Source organism: Haemorhous mexicanus, chromosome 2 (assembly GCF_027477595.1).
Source record: "Haemorhous mexicanus isolate bHaeMex1 chromosome 2, bHaeMex1.pri, whole genome shotgun sequence".
NCBI lineage: Eukaryota > Metazoa > Chordata > Aves > Passeriformes > Fringillidae > Haemorhous > Haemorhous mexicanus.
The window spans coordinates 4,581,429-4,604,370 of NC_082342.1; the positions used below are offsets into that span (position 1 = coordinate 4,581,429).

Sequence of the window (22,942 nt, forward strand, 5' to 3'; positions counted from 1 at the left end):
TTTGATTTATTTTTGTCCCAGGAAAGAAAATGTCTACATTTGAGTTATTTTGAGTAAATATTCTATAATAGATTTTTTTATATGATAACATTTACAGATGCATTAAAACTTTGATTTAATTTTCATAGTATGTTCTAGTACTGGGAATAGTGCATGTGTATTTTTTTTATAACTTAGACTACCTGAATTCTGGCAATACCACAACTCTTCATTGCTACTGGATAACTTCAAATGACCCAAATATCCAAAGCAATTTCAGTAACTCAAGCTTTAAACCAACATAACCTATTACAGCCTGTTTTCTTATATCCTCCTGGTTTAATCAATGCAACATAGATAAAGAAGCATTTAAGATAAATATATTATTATGTGTTACATCTATTTTTAATACAGCATTGATATATAAAATACCTTAATATGCTCCATTCTAAAAATAAGTGTATTCTAATAATGCTGAGGCTTTCCAAGAGAATATACAGCTTGCATCTCAAGTTGGGCTCAGGGGCAAGACTTTATTATTATGGCAATTAAAATAAGGAGGTTTTTTCATACAGAAAAGCAACATCAGTCATCTGACCTGCATCTTTCCCTCAGCACTCTGAACAAAAGGGAATTTATCAGCAAAGTTTCTCTCTGCTGGCTAAAATGCTGCAAAAGTAGACTGGGGTAGTTTTTAGGAACTTCCTAAAATTTTTCAGTCAAGTACCTGATTTGTTCAGGTCCTTTGTTTATAAGGCAGAACAGGTGAATCTCTTGGTCTGACACATTGAGGGACACCTAGACCTTCCATTTGGGATGGGTAAGTGGCACCTCAAAGCTTGCACAGAGGCCCTCTGATGTTACCTGGGATTATGTGGCTGCAGATAGTTTGAGTTTGGTTGGAATTTTTTACTGGGTGATTTAAAATTGGAGCTGTGGGATGTATGTGGAGTGTGGAGAAAGGGTAAGATTAAAAGGAGGGGAGGAGAGAACGAGGCAAATGTTCTGTCAGGGTTAGGCTTCTTGCAGAGACAGCCGAGGTAAGAACAAAAGGGGAAGAATCAGAGGGTAAGCAGCAAAGCATAGGGTTAAGGGGAGAATTGTAGGGATGATAGCCCAGTAACTTACCTTTATATCACCCTTTTCATGTTAGAAATGATCCTGGGAAGCCAAGCTGTGGTTCAGAGGCAAGATGAGATTCAAACACTGCTTTGATGGTGACCCCTAAGGCAAAGGTAGAAATGACCTTCCTAAAGTTTTGCTTACACAGATGAGGATGAACAGAATCCCAGAGAGAGCTCTGGATTTATCTCGTGAGGGCTCTGGGGTTGAATCTCACACAGCATGAAGCTGTGATAGTGGTACCTTCCTTGCAGGTGAGTGCAAAGGTTTGGATAAACATATATGTTGTCCATCAGAACTGTCCACACCAGAGTTTGTTTTCCTACCTTTTAACACTTTGTGTCCTCAGATATTTCAGTTATTCATCATTTGCACATAAGTAATCCTTACTGTTTCTTCACTGGCTGGTAAAATGGATTATGGATTTCTCTGAATCATTTTTCCTGGTGCTATGCAGAACAGAGAGGAGGGAGTTATCGTACCTGATGGAATATTGGTCCTGTAAATATTGTAATATTGGTCCAGTATGATGTGCAGGTGAAAATTTGGGTCTGAAGAGATGATTAGTGAGGATCTGTAAGAATGATATGGATATTACTATTTAATATCATGTTTAATAACAATGGCAGAAAAATGTAGGAGTATGTGAATAAAACTTATAGACAGCACAGGCTAGGAATACATATTCAACACAGAAGCAGTCTGCAATATCAGACAGGATTTCATGGACATATGATAGACATACAATAACTCATCCATCGTGTGCCATTTATCTTTGGTTTAAAAGAACCAGAATATGATCACTTTATTTCCCTGCAGATTATGTCTTTAGAGTTTAACTGCTTAGCTCATGTGTTCACTTCCCTTCTGTCAGAAGTACAAGGATGTAAGCTGGTATCTGAAGTTCTGCCAAAGTTTGCACCACCTTTAATGTTGTTACAATTCACTGACTGCTGTATGAATTACATAAATCTTTAACTTTTAAAAAAATTGAATGCAAATATTGCAGTGCTTTATATCCTTAACCATGTTTTACTCAATAATGAGGCATCAGATCAGTGTAATTCAGATATGTCAGAGATCTCATGTTTGCTGCTGTGCTGCCTTCTGCCTCAGTAAACAAGAGGAGATCACTGTTTCCTCTTTAAAACAAAAACAGAGAAGTGTGTTGTAGTGTTTCCCCCACTTCAAGCCTGTTGCCAGTTTAACCTGGTCTTCCATGCCCTGCTCGGTGTTTCCCCTAGTGATTTTTATTGGGTGTATCACACATGCATTTACCTTCAATGTGTTTCAGTGCCTATCAAAATAAACTGAACGGTCATTAAGATATCAACATTGGATCCTGTTCCTTGAGTGTACTGTGAAATTTGGAGGAAAGAGAATGAGAATCTTAGTCTAATCTTTTTTTTTTTTCTGCATTTTTAGTCAGTGCTGAAAGCATAGCAAGTTTGCAGGGAAATGTGGCTCTTGGAAGGAAGGTGGTAGATCAAAGATGGTGGCTTGGCTTTTTTGAAGGTATCCAAAATGGGCATTAATCCCTGCCTTGCTGCATAACTGAACAGTCCCATGAAACATTTGCTTGGTTCTGCCTGTTACAGAACTGCTAGTGTGTCATATTTTTCTCAAGTATCATGTGCTTTTGTTTTCATTTACTTTTGAATGCAAACTAATTATTTATAAAACCCTGGATTTTTTTTTTCTTTTTTGCCTTTTTTTTTAAAGCATGTAGGGTTGACTGTTCAGTGCCTCTGCTGTTTCCACCACATCCTATCTAAATTTGCTGTTACCTTTTCAATAGTCATGTGCTTGCCGGCCTCTACACATTTTTCTCTGTCCTTCTGTGGCTGGCACAGGAGCCCTTGCTGTGTTTGTAGCTTTGGGAGCTGCTGAATGCTTCTCAGTGGTCTGTCTCAAATTTTTGACCTCACTGCACCTCGTGGATATCGGTCTGAAATTTGCAGATGTGGAGATGAACTGGAAAGGTTTCTGCAATGGGAAGGGATGTAGTGGCAAGGAGGTGGTCTTGGGTGGGAGAAGGTTCTGTAAACTCCACCAAGAGCCAGAGCATCCCCCAGCTGTGACTCTGGGGCACAGCTGGAAAATCATCCTGGCACTGTGGGGACTGAAACAAGCAGCAGAAAACCCCACGGAGAGTGAGAAAGGGATGACTTCTGTGAGCTGGGGTGTTTCCGTGGGTGAGGCTGCCTCCCGTGGGGTCACCTTTTATCGTAAACAGCAGCAAGCAGCTGGGCTGGGGCTTGCCCGGCAGAGCTGAGCCACACACAGCTCACTGCTGACTTTGTGCTGAACCAGCTGGGTCAAACTGCACTCTGGGGGGCCTGTGCCACCTGCCCTTTGGGTTGCAGGCTGGGGATATGGCTCTGTGCAATAGAGATGTAGGTGGGAAATATCCCAGAGGAGATCCTGGGGCACTAAAACAGGGGATGTTTTAAATAAATGGGTTTTTGCCATTCAGTTGTTGAATTTTCTCCATCTGAAATGGTGTAGACTAAATTAAAATTCAGGATGCTACAAGGTTTCTTTATAATTGTAGTAAATTAAATAGATAAGTTATGATCTTCTAATACCAGCATAGCAAAGGGGTGTTACTAAATCATACCAGAACTTAGATCCCAAAATAGAGAGACTTAAAAACACTTTTCCAGAGTCAAGTGGAAACCTTTTATCCGTATAAATGTGGGTTTTTTAAAGAGTTTTCTCAAAACATCCAGAAGATTATTTGATTTAGAAAAGACGTATTGTTTGATATTTAAAAATGAGACTTCATGAGAATTCAAAATGAAGTATTGCATGGAAGTGTACATGGTTTTATCTTTCCTTTGATATTTTAGAAAAACAACCCCAAAAATTCAAAGTTTCAATTTTTCAGAAAGAAAATGTTTGCAAATTGTAATTTCCTCCAAAGAGGTGTTCTGAGCTGTTGTGCTCCATTATGGGCCTTTTAGCAAAGACAGAGCATTCCTTCTTTTTTAATATTACGATGGATGCAAGGCAGCAGCAGGAAGTATTAAAATTGCATTTTTGCCACTCTTTAGTGCGACAAGATCTTGGTTTTTTAGAATGAAACCAACAGGAGTGTTTGCAATGAAAAGCCCATTTTTATTTATAGCAAATTGATAGACATAACTTGAACTTTTAGCATGCAAACTCAGCTAGCAGTCTGGGGCACCAGAAGATATGAATTTGCAACACTGGAGTGTCTTAGACCACACATACCAATTTCTGCACTGGGACAAAAATTAATCGAGCTTTTCAGCTATTTTGGGTGACTTATCAGGTTCATCTCAAGGTTGAAAAGGATGTTCAAGCAGGCAATTAACCTACCAGTTTAAGTTAAAGCTTTGGTTTGCTGCTTTGAGGCGGATGTAATCTGGGCCCTGGGCAGTTATTTCTCCTTTAGCACAAATGAACACGTCAAGCATGAAATTTAATGTGTTCTTACTTTTGCAAAGAAAAATATTCTTGTGACATGGTCTAAATACCAAATGCAACATAATATGTGCTCACAATTGAAGACTTTATGGTCAAAAGCAAGTGAGAAATACTGTGTTAATTTTTTAAAAAATATTATTTAAAATACTACTAAAAATACTTTATTTTGAAGTCTTTTCTCTCTCTCTGTCAACAATTTAATCCTTTTTATTACAAACATTAACAGGCTCTACTTAATGTAGTTCATGTACTTTATCATCTTGCTTTCTGGTGCCCTGTATCTTTTGGTATTTGAGGCTCTGCTATCTTTTAGGCTCTCCTAGTGCAGTATTTTGAAGGAGAGATGTAGCATGCTCTCCCACAGACTTTACTTTCAGCTTACTAATTAACTATTTAGCTTCTGTGACTGGTGGCTGGGCTTTGACAAGTGCCCAGTAGCTAGGAGCACTGTAAATAAACAGAGAAAGAAGCAAACATCTGATTTCATAGCTCTTTTGTCCATGCAGTTAAGGACACACTGTAAAGCACCACACAAACTCCCCAATAACCTAAGATACCATGTCCTGCATTCATTTATTACCCTGATTTTTTTATCCTCCAATGACCACATCTCTGACCTGTCCTTAATTTCTCACCTGTCTCAAAAAAGTGATAATTTTTCTTCAAACCTCAGCTGCTGGGGTTCATGTGGTTGACCTGGTCTTTAGGGATTTTTCTTCAAAAAATAAATATACCCCTTTTTTAACCTCTCAATGATAGAAAAATGTGGAAGTGTTTATGGCAAAGAACCTGATTAGAAAGAAAACAGAGGATGCAGCTTTTTTGTCATGATCTTGGGATGTGAGGTGTGAATGAATGTAGTCTACAGCCTTTTTGATTGCCTGTGAAAACAGATGTCCCAGATAATAGATTGTTGAAATAGATGATAGTGACTTAGGCAGAGCTAGCATGTGGATGTGAGTGCTAACAAGTGCATGTTGTTTTGAGCTTCAGCACTGTCCCCGATGTAGGTGAGTTGGCAGCTTATGAGTGCTGGCAAAGCCCAGACTGTATGCAAGAAAACATCACACTCCCATCTAGAAAAACAGATTTTGGCCAGGGAGACCAGACCTGTCTTTCTTTGTAAGATGTATCCTTGCTGTGTGCCTCAGCTGTTCCCTGGCTATACCAGTGTGTTCAGGGATGAGCTGAAGTGAGGTTTGCCCACTGGTAGGGCTGTTTACCACTAGCAAGAACAGGACAAAAAATGCTGAACAGATGAAATGCTTTAATTTTCCACTGTTTTGTCTGTATTGTTTAGGTCTCTTCCTTTAAATAGAGGAGTAAAATTATAAATGAATCTGTAGTTCCTCTCCGCTCAAGTGGAAAATATGTTATTGTCTGTTTTTATGAATCCATTCAAAGCTGCTTACTCTTCTTTTCCACAGACAGAAGAAATGGCTTGGGTGAGTGTATGTAGATATAGACACACATATAAAAATATGTGCAAGGGTTATGTGGTGTATCCATGAATACATGCACATAAACCCTTGGTCTCTGGTATTGCACCTATGTTTATGTGGAAGGGAAAGACAGCGAGCACGTTGCATCTAAGTGAGAGAAAATGGCAATGGGTGAACCCAAATGTTTGAGGTGCTCACTTAAACTGGAGAGCATCACTGATTTAGCCAAGACCTGCAGCTCTAGAAGGTGGTGGGATGGGAATCCTCTTATATCTCTGTATTTCTTTCAGTGTATCTGTTACTGGCTTATCAATAGTCACTTCAGGAGAAGAATGCTCTGAGGCTACATAAATGCAAAATAATGGGGCAAAGGCAATGCCAGTGTTGTCAAATTGAAGATGTTTATCAAAGGTTGAGTATAGATTTTTATTTTGATTATTTCAGCTTCAGCACGTGTTTGGAATGAAGGGGCGAAATGTTCTCAAATAAGAAGTAAGCCTTCAAATACAGATATTTTGATGCTTTTGCATCTCTGGCAGCAGCTAATATCAGTTCTAAAATACCACACCTCTGAGCAGCACTGTATTTTGTGATTACCTAGAATTTATATTTCTTATGAGAAAGATATAGCCTAACATCATAAGACTTGGGTTTAAATTTCTGAATAACAAACTGTTTTGTTGCTTGCTCACAGGAACTAATATAGTATGTTCCAGACAGCACAAACAGGGCTTTTTTTGCCTTTTGTCATAGTAAATTGACTTATTTTTCCCTAAATCTATGAAGTCAATTATTCAGATTGAAACTTTCCAGTTGCACATTATGAAGGAGTGGGAGTTGGCAAGAAATATTCAGAAAATTCATGCTGCAATTCATGGTCCTGTGCATAAAAGAGGAGAGTTTGTGTATCAGTTGCTATTCCATATGGATGTGAATTTAGTTTTGTGTCTGGCAATTTTGAATCCAGAGTCAAAACTGTCTTCTGGAAAGAAAAAAAAAAAAACCAAAACTTATTTTGCCTTTTAAAAAAATGGAAGAAGACGGAAAAACAACTTGTCACCTTCCCTTTCTGCCTTAGCCTGTCTGGCAGCATTTGGACTCACACTGCCCTATTGCAGCCTTAGTCTGGCGCTACAACATAAGATCATTGAAGTGTTGTCTTTTTCTTTTTTCTCCAAGTTCCCAGGACATACTGAGAGCCAAATTTTCCAGCTCAGGCAGCAGAGGTGCAGGACATTCTGTGTTGAGGCATTAGGTCCTCTCTGCTGAGCTTTGCAGACATGTCCCATTTCATGGATGAATGCAGTAACTCCCACAAAGACAGTCATGTTTTGAAAACAAACAACCAACCTTTTTCACCACCCTTTAACTTAAAAAAAAAAAAAAAAAAGAAAGTGTAAGATGGTGTCATACACATATTGCCTGGAGGGTGTCAGAAGGGCTTTCTTTGGAGCCAGGTACTTCAAAGGAAAAGCAGTCCCTGCTCATGCTGCGTAGTGGGGTTGGTGTGACGCCTCTTTGGTGGGTTGAAAGCCTGTGCAGTCTTTCTGCAGGGTCTGCCACCGAGCAGAGCTGGGACACTGATCCCAGATGTTGCAGCTGCTTCTTGCCTCCATGGGGTCACCTGTCCCCAGGGCTGCCCATGTGTTTCTCAAAGGATTGCTTGCTTAAGGTCCCAAGTTTGGGAAAACAATACCTGTGACCCAGACTTAAGGTGCTGCCTTTTTTTTGTTTGTATTGTTGGCCTTTTTTATTCCTGCTGCAAAAAAAGAGAGGCTGAAGAGCCCTGAAATTATAAAGCCTGCTCCAACACTTACTTTATTTTGAGGTAACAATTTCTATCTCAGTTAGAGGAGTTTTCAGCTGCTCTGAGCAAGTGCTTTCCCAGACACACCTGGCGTTGGCTGTCTGAGCTCAGGAGAGCCTCAGATGTGTTTTTGCCGGGGCGGTGTGTGGGGGGTAGATCCGTATCTGTCGAAGGGAAGCGTCACGCTGCACTTTGAGGTTTGAGGGGGCCCGGGTGTGCATGAGTGAGGGACCAGGAGCTTGGCTTTGTTGCCACAGTTTATAAGTGAAAGGGACTCCGTGGGCATGGACCTTGTGGTTGCTGTCAGGCAGGCGAACATGGCCCCCAAGAGTGTTTCAGTGGGGGAAAAATCTGTGTGAAGTGTTCAAGCCATTTCATGATCAGCTTCTTAGCCAGATCTTCAAAATACTCAAAGGTCTCCCAGAAATCAGGTGTTTTGAATAAGGAAGAAAAGTTGAAGGAAAGGAATAGGAAAAAAATAAACATGATTAGTGATTTAACCTGACGAAAGAAACAAAAAGGATGGAGAAGAATCTACCTGGTTGTGGCAATGGGGCCCAGAGCCAGATGGTGCAGTGCTGGAGGGGAGCATACAGGGAGAAGGCTTCCTCCTTCATTGAGCCCATGTCCTTCCCCTTGTCAGGCCAGAATAAACCAGAAAAATCACAGATGATCTGCTGGGCGAACAGCTCCTGAGCAGTTCCTGAAATGGCCTGGCTGGTTTTGTGCAGCTGCTCTGTGGTAAATGATGGGGGATTTTCTGGGGCTGCACCAGGATGCAGCAGCAAGGTGTTGGAGCAAGAAAATGCATTTGTTTTTCCGAGAGCGCGGCATCAAACCCTGATTTGTATGGTCCATGCTGAAACACAGACCTGATCTTTTCTGACCAAAGTACTGCTCATCCAGAATGTAAAAGAAAGGCAAAGGTAAGTCATATGGCACCCCTGGTATGGTCTGTACCAAGAGGAGTGCATCATTAACGAAACCTGATCAAAGGACAATTAATGGTCAGGATGGAAAGCTGTAACACAGAGGTGAGCCAGTTGGGTAGGTGTAACAAATGTGATTTATCTGTCTGTGAAGGATAATAAAGCAGTCATTCTCTCCTTAACTATGGCTATAAAGCTATTATTAAAACCAGCCTGGAGAGTGTCTGGTGGGCAATGCCCAGGGGGGCAGCAAACATAAAAGAGTGTCCTTGGCTGATGTCATGGTTCTGGGTTTTCTGTTCCTCCCTGAACTTTCCTGACAAGCATTGAGAACACCATTACACTGCAAGTACTTGTTCCTGCTCTAAGTCCTATTTTGTCTAACTTTTTACAGCACAGAGTGATTTTACAAATAAGACAGCATGGAACACTCCGGTAACTAGAGAAAATAATTTGATGACATTACTTTGTTTTCTGTCATTTCCCACCATTAAGATTGTCTGCATAAAATGTACTTTCTTGGCCTTTTGACAAGTACTCAGGAAGTTTGCGGAGCAGTTGTTTGAGTGGGATCATTCGAATTCAACACTTTATAATCATCTCCATGCTTGTGCTCTAGATTTTGATTCCTATGTGACTTAATGAGGTTAAAAAGGATATTTTAAAATAAAGCCAGACATAGTTTTGCAGAAACTGCTCAGGTTCTCTTTTGACCTGGTGGTATATTTGTGAATTGAGGAACTTGGACAAAAACTGGGAGTGTAATGCTAAATTCTCTGTAATATTGCAAGCAGTATGTGGAACTGGCTTTTTCACTTTTACGCTTCTGGTCAGTAACAAAAATAAAATACAAATCTTGACCGAAGGTAAGGATATCAATTTTGCTTCTTCAGTGGTAAAGTGAGTAGTCATTGAGCAAAATGACTATGCATTATTTCCATGAAAATGCTGGTGCCATCAGACTCCACCACAACAGGATAAGCTCAAAACATTTCTGTGGAAATCAGTAGTCAGTCAGGGTTTCTGGGAGTCAAGAGTTCACAAGCTGATCCACATGTGTTAATAACATTATTTGGAGTTTCTATGATTGATTTCAGCACTGCTGGGTACCTTTCTGGGTGGTAAAATTTAAGCTGTCCATCTGCCAGTAGAGCTTGATCTTTCTGAGCTTCTGATCTTTCAGAAACAGAAGATGTTTCTGATTGGATGCAAGTCTGTATGCAAACAGACAAATGTACCCTCTTCACTCCAATTGCAGCATTCTGCTAGGAGAAATTCAAATGGCAGAGTTTATTTTGTTTTTAAAACATGGCTTACTGACACTTCCCAAAAAACTGGAACTACAACTACTTTTGAAATATGATTTTTCAAGAATCTTAATTATACAGTTGTGTCTGGAATTACAAACTGGTTGTGCATGAATTCTAACTACGCCAAATATCTGATACCGGGTTGTTCTGCAGACAGCATAACCAGCTGCAGAATTTAATCTCTTAAAAGCTGCAGAAATACTAATTTCTGAACATCCCACCAGGAAGGTATTTCTGTGCTGTAGTCAGCTGAGAATTTTAAGTGAAGCAGTATGTTCAGTGTTATACTTTATTTAGCTTTACCTAGATTATAAATAGCGGCATAAAACTGTCACTCAATTGCTGCTTCTAAAGAGTACAAAATAATTTTTCATAGGATTTTACAAGTATCTTTTCACTTTTTATGCTGCCACCATTATGACAGTGTTAGAAATGTTACAGGGAAAAGAGAAGAAATTGCTTTTATTGTTGTAAACTACATCTGAAACCGAAGTGTTTGGATCGCCAGTTGTTAGCATGATAATAAAATAACTGAACAGATTTTCTCTGTCCCAGCTGGTCAGACTTCTCTTTTAGGGACTTTTTTCTGATCAGAAACTTACAAGAGTGAGATATTTAACAGAGGGACACTGGAGGAGGATGGGTGTTGCTAGCAGGGAAATTTGTCTTCTGGGGGCTTGTGGCACTAGGTTGGTAAAATAATATTGTCTAAGGTCTATGCAGATTTGCTTATGATTTCACTGTTTAGGTTTCATTGTTTTTTCCCAGCACATGTAATTAAATGCATCTTTATGAAATGAATTAATTAAGATAATGTTTGCTCTGTAGCTGTATCTACATTCCTATATAATTTAATTTAGATAAAAACTTGCTATGTGACAGTGGATGCCGTTGTGTTCAATAAATTTCAGGTGCATGGAATCTGTTAGGAAATTACTTTTTTCGTCCTGTCCAAGCAGAAAATTGACTGACAGCAGAAATACATAGTGATTTTATTTTTCCATCATTTTTGGTGAACTGGTTTTATATCCTAAACAGTATTAGGTAGAGCAGGTTACAAAGCCAGACTTCTTTTGCTTTGTGTGCACAGACTTTGTATTTTGTGCATGTGCTGTGCTCTTTTTCAGTGGAAATGCAGAAATGTTTGGAGAGTTAAATATATATATTTGGTGCTGTGCAATGAGCTGAACCATCCAGTCCTTCCTGCTTTTTGCCTTGTAGTAAATAATTCTAATGTAGAATTAGAATTGCAATGGACTTGCAATTCTAATTCTTGTAATGGACTTGGAGTAAACCACTGATAATTTTTGTTGATAAAACAGAAATACAGCTTTAGGATGTATTTCTAGAAAAAGAATACTTTTAAAAGTAAATGGTTTGGAGGCATTTTTTTTTCTTTTCTTTTAGTTTTTTCCCCCCTGACTTCTAATGCGTAGGCATGTGAAAATGAATTGCAGAAGAACAAACTGCCAGGTTACTCCAAAAAAACTTAGAGAGGAATGAAAAAGTTTATTTTCCAGAAAAAAAAATTGTGTAAACTCTCCAAATTTAAATTTGTTAGATTGAGTAAATATTTTTTGTATAATGAAATGTAGTGTGTTAGAAAAAAAAACATTTGCATTTATATTTGAATTATAGATGCACACTCCCTGTTTCTTGTGCATCTTTGAAGGTGTGCGTGTCTGCTCTGTGGCTAAATCTGTTCTCATTAAATTAAATGGCCTTTGCTAATTTGAAATCAATAATGTGGGGAATGAATCCACCCATTTTGGAATCTGCTCTGTACTGGGAAGAAAACCAGGACATTTTACATTCACTTGAGTTTCTTCCTCCATTTGGATGTGATAAACCCCAACACAATCCTCGTGAGTGCTATCGGCTCCCACAGCTTCACTTTTTTTTTTCTGTAAGAACAGGGCAGCTTCTCCAAATGGATTTCAGGGGATAGGTTGAAATAATTAATGCACATCTAATGGCTAATTCTGTGAGAGAACACTTTGCTTAATGGGGTTCATTCCAGGCTTGATCATGCCAGAAACTCCTGGTGGCACCGATGAGACCACTGCAAAACACCTTGAATAGGGTCCCTGGTACCTTCCCTCTTCCCCTCTGTCCTATTAGGAATATAAACCAAGTCCAGATGTGAATGAACAATGGATTCATCACAAGTAATCTCAGAAAAGCATTTGTATTAAGGGAGCAGAGTGTTTTGTTCTGTACAAGCCCATGCATTTTCTGGCTACTCAGTTTTTTGTTAGGTATTTTAGATAGTACGATACACAATAAAGGGTTCCATGGCAAGAAAAACTTGTAATGGATAGAAGCAGAAGAAGGATTTTTCTTACAGAGTACAAAAAGTAAATTAAACACTAAGGATCCTTTTAGGAGAAAATTTATTTTCTGTGGGCATTTGATCACTTGGCAATTTTTCACTCCGTCCAGCAGTTCTGTGACTGCACTTTCCCAAACTGTGCTTTCAATAAAGCTGACCTAAGCTCCCAGTGCTATGAAAAATGGAGCTCATATAAATTTCCTTTGCATTCTAAATCCATCTCAGCTGCACACAGAAAGCAAACAAATACAGTTTCTACACAGCCTTTTTATCTCTCTCTACATCCCAGAGGCTTCCCAATCTGGCTTTTTGTGGGAGAGAGGGGTGGTTTAAAGTAAACATAATTTCAAAATTTTCATCCATTTTTGAAGCAGCATTAAAGATCTTAAAAGGAACATGTTTTATGAGGCTGACAGGCAATTAGATGAATGCAGTGGCAGTACAAGTGCATGATTCTACACTTACAAAATTAGTTGGAGTGAGAAAAATCAGAGACAACATAATATCCCATCTCAAGTGGCTGCTTCAGATAGGTGCTCTGAAACTTGAAGGTATGAACAGAATTGTTCTGTAAAATATATCTGGTAAGTGGCTGAGAGCTGCTTGTCTATGTTAAAATAGAAAGAATAAATACAAAGGATTGAAATCCTCTGAAACAGCTGTGCCACTCCTCCAGGAAAACAAGACTAAACTAAATCTAGTCATAAGCAACAGAATAGGATTTCTCTTTGCTAAATTTCTGGAAAATCTTTTAACAAAAAATCTTGAAGAAAACTAATAGGGTAAATTTAGTGATGTGGAGAAATGAATTTAAATTACTCATGATAACTCACCTTTCCAGATTTTCAATGTATTCCCAAGTAAATATTGGAATTAACTTAACAAGTATTAATATTAGTTTCATGCATTGGGTAAATCATAATTACTTAATCTGAGTTCCAAATAATGCCATAGAATGGTTTGAACCCATAGTGTAAATAAACAGGAAATTTTCTTTGTGATGAGGTATTGGGGTCCTTTTCCTTGGGTTTTTGGATTTTTTTTCTTACAAGTCTGTTTCCATAGAGAAGCAATCAAGAAGGTACCAGCTTCCAGTGCCTGAGCTTTTGAGAGCACTTCAGTATTTTTGACAGTAAATGTATTAGTTTCATCTTATAGTTGGTGAAATAAAGGTCTTACATAAAGTCATTAATGATAAGGAAATTCTTTCCTCCTGTTTCTCCCACCCTACACCAGAATGTATTGCTTTCTAACAGTCTTTATTCCAGTCAAAATTTTTATATAAGCTCTTCATTCTTGCCATTTCCTACCTATGTGTGAGAAGGTGTGATTCAAAATACAGCTTTTTGTTTTCCCCTTATCCTGTAATGCCATCTGAGATAATGTTTTCTAAATTTGGGCGTAGTCCCTCAGGTAGTTCTTTACAAAATGCAGCAGTGGAGATGTACCAGCCATAGTTTTGTCACCTGACAGAGGAGCACAGCCTCAGCAGTGGGGTGTTAACAGGAATAAATAAATCCCTGCCCCACTTGCAGATGCATGACAAAGCCCTTTCTCCTCAGCAGTGCTTTGTTCTGCCATAAAATTTCAGCTGCATAATTGCTAGATGCTATGGAAATGTGAATGCTCCCAAATCAGAGGAAGGGCATTTCAGAGGTGGAAGAAGCATTCTTTTTTTTTTTTTTTCAGGTGGAATGTGTGACTCCAAGGAGTTGGGGTTTGTTCTGAGCCCCTTTGCCGAAGGAGTCCATGGAGGACCCAGGCAAAGTTTGTTGTGATATTTCCATTTTGTGAGAGCTCATCTGTTGGCTCTTTTTGTGCGAGGCCTGTGAAACGATTCATGTGTTCCTTTCAGAGTGGAATATCACCCAGTGGTCTTAATCTTATTATTGCTAAGTTTTGTTGAACAATGCTGCAGGAAAAATATGCAGGGAATTTATATTAACCCAAATCCTTAATCACCCCTTCTCTCTACTCTGTATATAACTTGGTGTTGCACAGGAGATGTTTTTTTGGCCTGTGCATCCTCTGTTAGGGGCAGGACATGACACACACATCTCTCCACTAAGTGGGTCAGTGGCAGGGCACTGCTCTGAAACCTCTCCCTCCCGGTGTGTGCAGCTACTGCAGGTTTAGAGCCTCAGCCGTTGGTGTAACCTCCTTCCTGCCCACTGCATCTGCAGATGATTTAACTATTTCCCTCCTTGACACCAAGCTTCACTAGGAATTTCTTCACCCTCAGAAGCCTCGTTGCAAGTGGATGTTGCACTGAAAATATCTTGAGGCTTTGCTAGCCTTCAAACATTCCGCTCCTAGTTGTCCTGCTAAAGTAAATCTTGCAGCCTTCCCACCACTCTTCTATCTTGTATGTCACCCTTTTCTGTGATTCCTTTATCTGCCGAAAAACGTTGTATGAGAAATGTTTCGAAAGTCTTGAGTGACAGCTACCTGTGTTTTGAAAAATGTTGCTATGAACTTAACCTAGAAAAGTGGATGGCTTTCGTTGCTGGGGGTTTGCTGTCCTTCCTTACTCTGGCTCTTTTGGCGTTGGTTAGATCTGGTGCTGTTGGTGAGTTCAGGTGGAAATTGATCCCAGAAAAAGGAAAAAAAAAAAACCGATTACATTCCAGTAGGGTTAGCAGTGATGAGTGTCCAGGCATGGTTTTGAGCATACATCAGGGATGGCTCCTGTCACTGTCCCAGTTTTGGTGCATGTTGGCTGCAGGGGAAGGAATTGCTCATGGGCTGACTGCTCTCTGTAAATGGCCTTGTAGCTGCAATTCTCCCTCCAGCACCTCCACCCTTAGCTCGTGTTCTTGTGAGAGATTTTTTACTGCTCTGCTTGCAGCAAATCAAGGCAGTTGCAATCAAGCTCAGGCTGGGATATCAGCTCTGGTGAGGCTCTTGCTGGGCCTGTGCATCTCTGCATTTAGTTCCCACCATTTCCACCAGATGGGACAGCCCACCTGGGCTTAATGACTCTTGGAAGTTTGAAACTAGGATAAAAGCTAGTGGGAATGCCTTATAAATCTCCTGGCTGGGAATTGTTCTTCTTGTTATCAGTAGATTTGATTACTGGAGCCATGAGGTAGCTGTAAAGTCTAACTTAAAAATGCTAATTTAAAGTACTTAGGGAAATGTCTGCCACTCTGAGAAGTGCTCACTGATCAGAGAAACACATTTGAGTGTGATCAGCATCATCTTGTGCCTGACTGGGTGTCTCTTCCTTCAGCCTTGCAGCTGTGAAGTCTCTGGGATTCCCAGGGAGACAAGGAAGCTCAATTCTTTTATGTGGTCCTCCATCACGTGCACAGGGTTGTAGGAGCTGGAATGAAAAGGCCACCTGATAGTAAATCAGTCTGGGGTGAGTTACTGCTGTGGGACAGAGTTGGTAGGGCAAGGGAAAGGCTAAGTGACCTAGAAGCATTTGAATAATAATTCTTGCCTCTTTGTACACTTAACACCAGATTTAATTATACACTAGAAAATTTACAGTGGGGAACACCTTTTGCATTAGCTGGATTAAACTTTTGCTGTCCCTGATGAAGATGGGTCTAGTAAAAGCACTTGTGCCTAATCTAAACCCCCTACAAAAGCTAAAAGAGCTGCACAGCTGCAGCTGTCAGCCCAGCTTGTTGGATATCCACGTCTGCAGTTGCCCTGGGCATGGTTTGCTGTCTCTAGGAGGCAACATCAGGCTTGCTTCAGGAAAGCCCTTTGCACTGAGTCCTTGCTAAACTGAGAAGTGAAAGCAGTTGCTTTTTCTGAGAATGACTGACTGTTTTGATGAAGCAAGGAGTCCCCTTCCAGAGATGAGCAAGGCACTCCCCTCCTTTCTGTTTCTGATAAAGCTCTGGAAGGATTTGGAGGGTGAAAGGCTGACTTATTTAATGATATATTCAAAGTTAATCTTCTCCAGCTTCAGACTGAAAAGGTAGATATGTTTCCTCTTCCCACATATCAAACAGCAGCTGGAGATCTACTTGTCTTGCTCCTGTTACAGTACCCTGGACTTTTTTATTAAGGTCTTTATTCCATGATGTGCTAGAAAATAATAGACTCATAGAAAAATTTGGCTTGCAAAGGACCTGAAAGACCATCTAGTTTCAAACCCCTGGCCATGGGCAGGAACACTAATGTTTAATCCCTTGTGGCATTATAATATTTTCCTTCTTTTGACTCTATTTCTTCCAAATAAATCAGAGGGAAACTTGAATTATTTGAACTTTGTGTTAGTGCCTCCCTGAAAGGGATCCTAAATGGAGTCCAAAGGGCTCACAAGAATCCTAAAGTGCTTTACCTTGACTTTCCATAGGGCTAATATTCATTGGTGTAAAAAATTTGAAGCTAATAGCCTAAAATACTTTCCTTTTTAAATGTAATTATTTGGGCTGCCCAACATTTGGTCTTGTAACCTGAATCCAAATCATATCAGCAGTTTCCTCTGGCAGCAACAACGAACAGTAATGCTGAACTTCAAGGGCTCAGCTTTGCTTTGGGCCATGCTGTGTTTCACAAATATGTGATGGAATATTGATGGCAAATTAATTGAGCCTCTGTCTTCTGCAAGTGAAGGAGAATTTGGCCTCTGCTTCTTCATCCCTGAAGAGTCACAGGTTTGTTGTTTCTATCTATGAGTAAAACCCATAGAAAAATATAAATATAAACAAACACCATGATAGATACATTCTTTATGAGCAGGATTATCTATAATCATTTTAGCTGGCTAACTTGTAGGTATTTAGTCTGGACTGTCCTTTCAGGTGCAGGCCTGTGTACACAGTGAAGCACCATGCAGGGTCCTCATCTCTCTCCTTGTTCTGCCCTAAGCCCAGGGAGCTCTCTTGGCTTCAGAATTTTGCTCTCAGGCAGCAGCAGTGAGGCAAGACCCATCACACCCAGCACCATCCAGTCACAGGGATCACTGCTGGTGGAAGACGGTGGTTCCTGAAAAAACCTGCCCAGCAAGCAGCTCAGGCAGCTCTGGGCTGTTGGGAGAAGGCCCTGCAGGATCTGCCTTTAAACACCTTTGTGTTTAACCACAGTTGCATCAATAAATCTCTTGTGCTGGGATTGGTTTTTCTGGGCTCCACGGAAAAACTCGGTTTCCAGGAAGATAAAATGCTTCATTTATAGCTGTGTTACTGAATTTCGGTAACCCCTAAAAGTAAAACCCTTAAATGAATCACTTAATATGGCCCATGGGAGAGAAAAAAAATTTATGGTAGACAGATGTGATCTGGATTTACAAGTAATTCAGCTTTTACGGTCTGTATTTCTCAAACTATTATCAGGAATCATGGTCTAACCCAATCCAGATGCACACTAAAAACATTGGAGGAGGAAAATCCTATTAAAAAGAAATGTTCTGGCACACTTCAGGGGTCCAGGCCATGTTCCAGTGATTCAGTTCAGCTGGTCTCCATTGGTACTGGCTGCATTAGGCCAGCCCTGTGGATTGGACCCCAGCCAGCTTTGGGGTGCAGCATCCCTCCCTCATGTCATGTTTTGGAGCAGGGTGACTGGATGTGGGTTCTGGGACTCCCTGTGTCTCTCCAGGACTGGAGCAGTGTAGGCAGGTGGCTGAAGCTGAGTTTGCTGCCCTGTGCAGGAGAGCTGGTGCTGGGCCTGAGCCAGGGGCTTGAAACTGTGAAACCACGCAGGGCTCTCGAGGCGGGCGCCCACAGTGCAGCCTCCCTCCTGGCCCCAGGCTTCCTCTGCCTTGGCTCCTGGGGCTGCTCTCGGCCTCTCACCACTGTCTTTTTCTCACTTGCTTGTCCGCAGCACTTCTGCATTGCCTTTTTTCTTTCTTTTTTCCTTTTTCTTTTTCTTTTTTTTTTTAATTCACCCATGCTTCAGAAAGTAGAAGGCCACAGGGGGTTGTTACAGAGGGGCTGGCAGAGCTGCTCTGGGGAGATGCCAGCTTTGTGTTCAGGGAGTGGGAGTGCAGGAACCTGCAGCAGCAGGACAGAGTGCCAGGCACAGAAGAGAGCAGGGCTACATTGTTGGATGGGAGCAGAGAAAAGGGGGGAACAAAAATCCAGGCTTTGCAAGGAGGAGGTGCTGGGAAGAAACTTCTCAGGACCAGAAGCACAGCTGTTGACAGAGCTCCAGGTGTTGGCAATTGGGATTGAGGAGGGCTGGAAACCTGAGCAGTGCTCTACTCAGTGACTGTCTCCTCTCAGTTCTGGTATGTGAATATTGGAAAGGCACTATGCAACTCCCAGTAGGCACTGGGTGACCTGTGAGGTTAACAGAGTGGAAATCATCAGTGAAATATTTGCTATTTGTGCTTTGCTATTTGTTTACTGTTTGTGCTTTGCTCTGTGTGAGGCAGCTGAGTGTGGCTGCTCCCTCAGGCCTGGCACATTTTGCTGTGCCCAACTCCCATCATCAGCTCACCTGCTGTGACCTTGGCCTCAGCCCCCAGACCATGGCTGATGAGGGACAGAAAGCACATTTTGGTGGTGCCTAAGGGACTGGCTTCTGTTTTGAAGAGGCAGTAACCCCTCCTCGGGCGATTTAAAAACCTAAACGGGTCCTGTTCACCTGAATGGATGGTAACTGTTTCAACTGCCACTTGTCCATTGTGCTTCCTATCTCTTTGACCTTTCTTTCAATAGGCTTTGTACCTTCTGTCTTGTTCTCTCTCTCACTTCCTAATCCAGAACCCCGTTTCAAAGGTTATTATTTGGAAATTGCTTTGTACATTTTGCTTTAAGAATACAGAAATCAAATGTATAAAGGAAGGGAATAGCACAAACAGATAGAGCGAGGGGAAGTAGCTTCAAGCTGCACCAGGTTGGATATGAGGAAAATTTTCTGCACTGAAAGAGTGGTTAAGCATTGCAACAGGCTCCCCAGAGAAATGGTGGAATCACCATCCCTGGAAGTGTTCAAAAAAATCAATAGATGTGACACTTCACAATGTGGATTTAGTGGGCATGGTGGTATTTGGCTGAAGGTTCGACTTGATGATATCGGAGGTCTTTTCCCACCCTAATAATTCAATTCATTTTATTGGGTTTTTTCCTAAACATTGGACTTTGTCATAGTCTCAAAACAAGTTTTTCCAGGGACAATCACAGCCAGAGCAGCAGGCTTTCCCTCACTGAACAGCTTTAATCCATTACCTGGGATGCTGGAGGCCAGGCTGCCCCACACAACACCATGTGGGCACTTGGTTGGCTCTGCGGAGTCAGCAGAGGTTGACAATGGTTGGCACAGAGCCACAGCTAAATCCCCTGCACTCTTGACATCTCCTCCACAGTCCTCTATGACTCCTGCTTCGTCTCCTCCTGGTCTGGGGATTTTATTAGTGCTGGAGAAATATTAGACTTGAGATGATTGTATGAATATGCCTGGCTTTGGTACGAAAAGAGGGGATTCAGGGCCAGGACACCCAAAGAGTACCCAAAAATGCTGCCTTCAGCAGCATCTCAGATGCCTCCAGGCTGGTGTAAAATATTGTCCTGTGAACTGTTTAGAAGAAAATCTCTAGGAAGGTAATCTCAGCTCGTTTGTTGGTTTTATATACAATGTAAGGAAACTAATGTTATCCCTCTGTCTCTGTTTACCCCATATATATGAAATTTTATAGTCCTGAGGAAATGTGGTGAAGGGTATTTTTCATAAAGTGCTTGAACCATATTTTTAAATGACAGGAAAAGAGAGGGAAGAAGGAAAACCATCTAAGATCTCAATTTATTTCAATGGATTTGTTTCTAAATGCATGATTTAGGGAAAAAATGAATGCAAGCTCTGAGTTCAGACAAACAAACAAATCTACTCTGGTATTTTTTCTGGGTGTGTGAGGCTGTCAGAGGGAACAGTGATTGTTTATCTTCATCAAAGGGCTTTTCAGGTTATTGATAATTTTTGTCTTTCTCTTTTGAACTCCCTCCAAATCTGCACAAAGCACAACTCAGATGAATATTAAGGCATTTGTTTGTTTGGCTTTTTATATAACTGTGCAATACAGCTTTTCCTTGGGGGATGGACATGGAGCTGTATATTGGATCTATAGTCACTTAGCCTTTGATTTCTTTAGCTATACTTTGTGAACTTTCTACATCTTTATTAACTGATACAGGGGCAGTTTTATAAAGTTTATCTGCTGAAACCTGACAATATTAACGTGTCCTGCTGGATGTGGTCAGGGTAAAAGTACTTAAATAGTGGCTGAAAAGATGGAGACTCCAAATGGAAAACATGAGGGGCAAGGGGTTAAAGTTATTCTTGGAGCATTGAAGGTGATGGTGTCAATCTTTCTTTATCTTTAGTGCAGAATTGAGAAGCTCTCCCCTAAAATTTTGCCCAAACAATTTATTTTCTCACACACACTTGATGAAGGAAGCCTTAACCAGGCCCAGTCATGAATCCCTGCAGGAGATGCTGCTGGGTTTTCCCAGAAAATAAACTGGTCCTGTTGGTTGGGGGAGCTTGCAAACATTTCTGTCCATGGTGGTACTCTCAGCTGGCTGAGGTCCTGGACAGTCTGGTTTAGCTGAACCTGTTTAGAGAGAAGGACTGCCATGGTCCTTTTGGACCAAATCAATCCTTTAATTCTTCTACTCAGAATTTCATGTCCTTTGCCAAGAGGCAGTGTTTCCTTCACACTGGCTATTATTTTTCCAGGGAGTGCTACGCAGCACTACCACATTTATGCTGCCAAGCACCCATGACAAAAATGACTTTGCTGATGATCTGATATTTTTGTGCAGATGCTGCATCAGTTCTTGGCCTCACAGATCCCAGGCTCTGCTACGTGCTGGATGGATTCCTCTTCATTTATGCAGTGGTCATGACAGCCCTTTTTGTGAAGGCCAAGGTCAGTGTAACCCAACACAGATCCATTTGGAGTTGGTGGTGTAAGGTAGTAGACCTGGGCTGGAAAGTGGGAGTGGAGGGGAACCATCTCTAAGAATGAGACCTTCCTATTCTTTTGCTTTCTTTCTCTCTCTCTTTTTTCTTTTTTTCCCCCACTGTTTCTGGTGTCCACTTGAGGAACCTACAGCAGTTCTTTCCAAAGGTTCATGAATGGAGGGGGGAAGAGTATATGAGAGTGTTTTGATGTTACACTTATGGAAACATCAGAGATTCTGGATTTTGTAGATGGAAAGTGACTGCTCAAGAGTAATGGGAATTTTTTTCACCTGCTTTGTCATTGGAAAGAGAGGAGAGGATACACAGAAAATACAGGGGAAATGGCAAGCTTGTGAAGGATGTAATAAAATGTGTCCACAATTCAGACATCTCTGATACTATGAGTGTGATGATGCAACAACCCAAACAACCACAGGAGAGGACTTGTGCAATTGCTACAAACGTAATTCTATGCCTAAATATAGACTGAGCTAGAAGGTTACTTTTAATAAAGAATTGAATGTGATAATAACTCAAAAAGAGTAAATCAATACAGAATGTAGTTTGACAGGGTTTTTGTTTAAACACTACAACACAAAGCAGCTGCTCTCATTGATCCAAAACTGCCCCTCTTTACCCAAAATCTTGGCTTAGCAATTGATTTCTCATAAGTATTGTGAGCAGCTGAGCCAAAGAGCAGTTACAGAAGGGATAATCCTTTACCTCTTTGTTAGCTGCCACTCACATCAACTTATTGGGGTGGCACCTGAGCATTGCAAGCCAAGTGCTGCTCCTGAGGGGTGCAGGGATTCCCTGCAGGAAGCCAAACAACTTTGCAGGCAGCTGGAGAACCAAAGTCCCAGGGAGGCACAAGATTATGACAGGAAGAGAATGGAAAGGCAAAATCTGAGGAGGGCAGGTGTGTAGGGAACAAACTCAGATGTTTGTGAGCTGGTGTTATGTGAAATAAAATTACTTGGCTGCTGAGAGCAGGCTGCTGTGTGGATAAAAGTGCTGCTGCAGCAGGGGTTTGCATTGCCTGTAGCCACACAGGGAGCTGCTTGTGGGTTGCCCTGTTTCTGATGAGGGTAACTGGTAGGAGAGAGGGAATGAAAGGACTGAGGGGAGCCACTGTGTCTCTGCTCATGGAATGGTCTCTATGGTCTCTCTTCCAGCTCAGCCGGGCCTCTGAACCACAGCTGCAGGCCGGCCAGGATGACGTGTACAACGTGAGTAACTGCTGGTCTTTGTTCCCTAATCCACCATCCAGACAGACCTTCTGGGGCACAGAGACAGTGAACTGGCTGCTGGTCAGAAAAACTTCGGATGTGCCAGCTAATGAGTAAGGCTGTACACGTGTGCAGCATGGCAACTGTAAGGAGGAAAGGTAAAACCTCGCAGGGACAGCTTCTGGTGTCACCACTCTGGCCAGATGCTGGAGAGCTCTTTGGACTGTTGGTTCCTGATTTGGCCCACTGAGCCCTAGGCTGGCAGGAGCCCAGGCTGTTTGTTGTGCTGCCCCATGGAACAAACAGGTTTGTGAGAGCTCTGGGTGCGTGTGCAGGCACTACCCCTATTGCTGCTGCTGTTTGATGTGGGCTGGGCAAAGGGCAAATGCCAAGGAATGCTGTGGAGCTGCCTTTGCACCTGCAGCTCATCCACTCTCAAGTGTGTGGAGCCTGAGCCACCACAGCCCCTGTGCC

The 22,942-nt window shown here is 41.4% G+C and overlaps 1 protein-coding gene across 1 annotated transcript in view; it reads left to right on the forward strand.

Annotated features, from left to right (window-relative positions):
• CD247 (CD247 molecule) overlaps positions 1-22,942 on the forward strand; it is a 47,172-nt gene that overhangs the window by 18,518 nt on the left and 5,712 nt on the right. Inside the window, 2 exon segments of the mRNA XM_059872181.1 lie at positions 21,098-21,204; positions 22,415-22,468. Coding sequence (XP_059728164.1) covers positions 21,098-21,204; positions 22,415-22,468 — 161 coding nt within the window.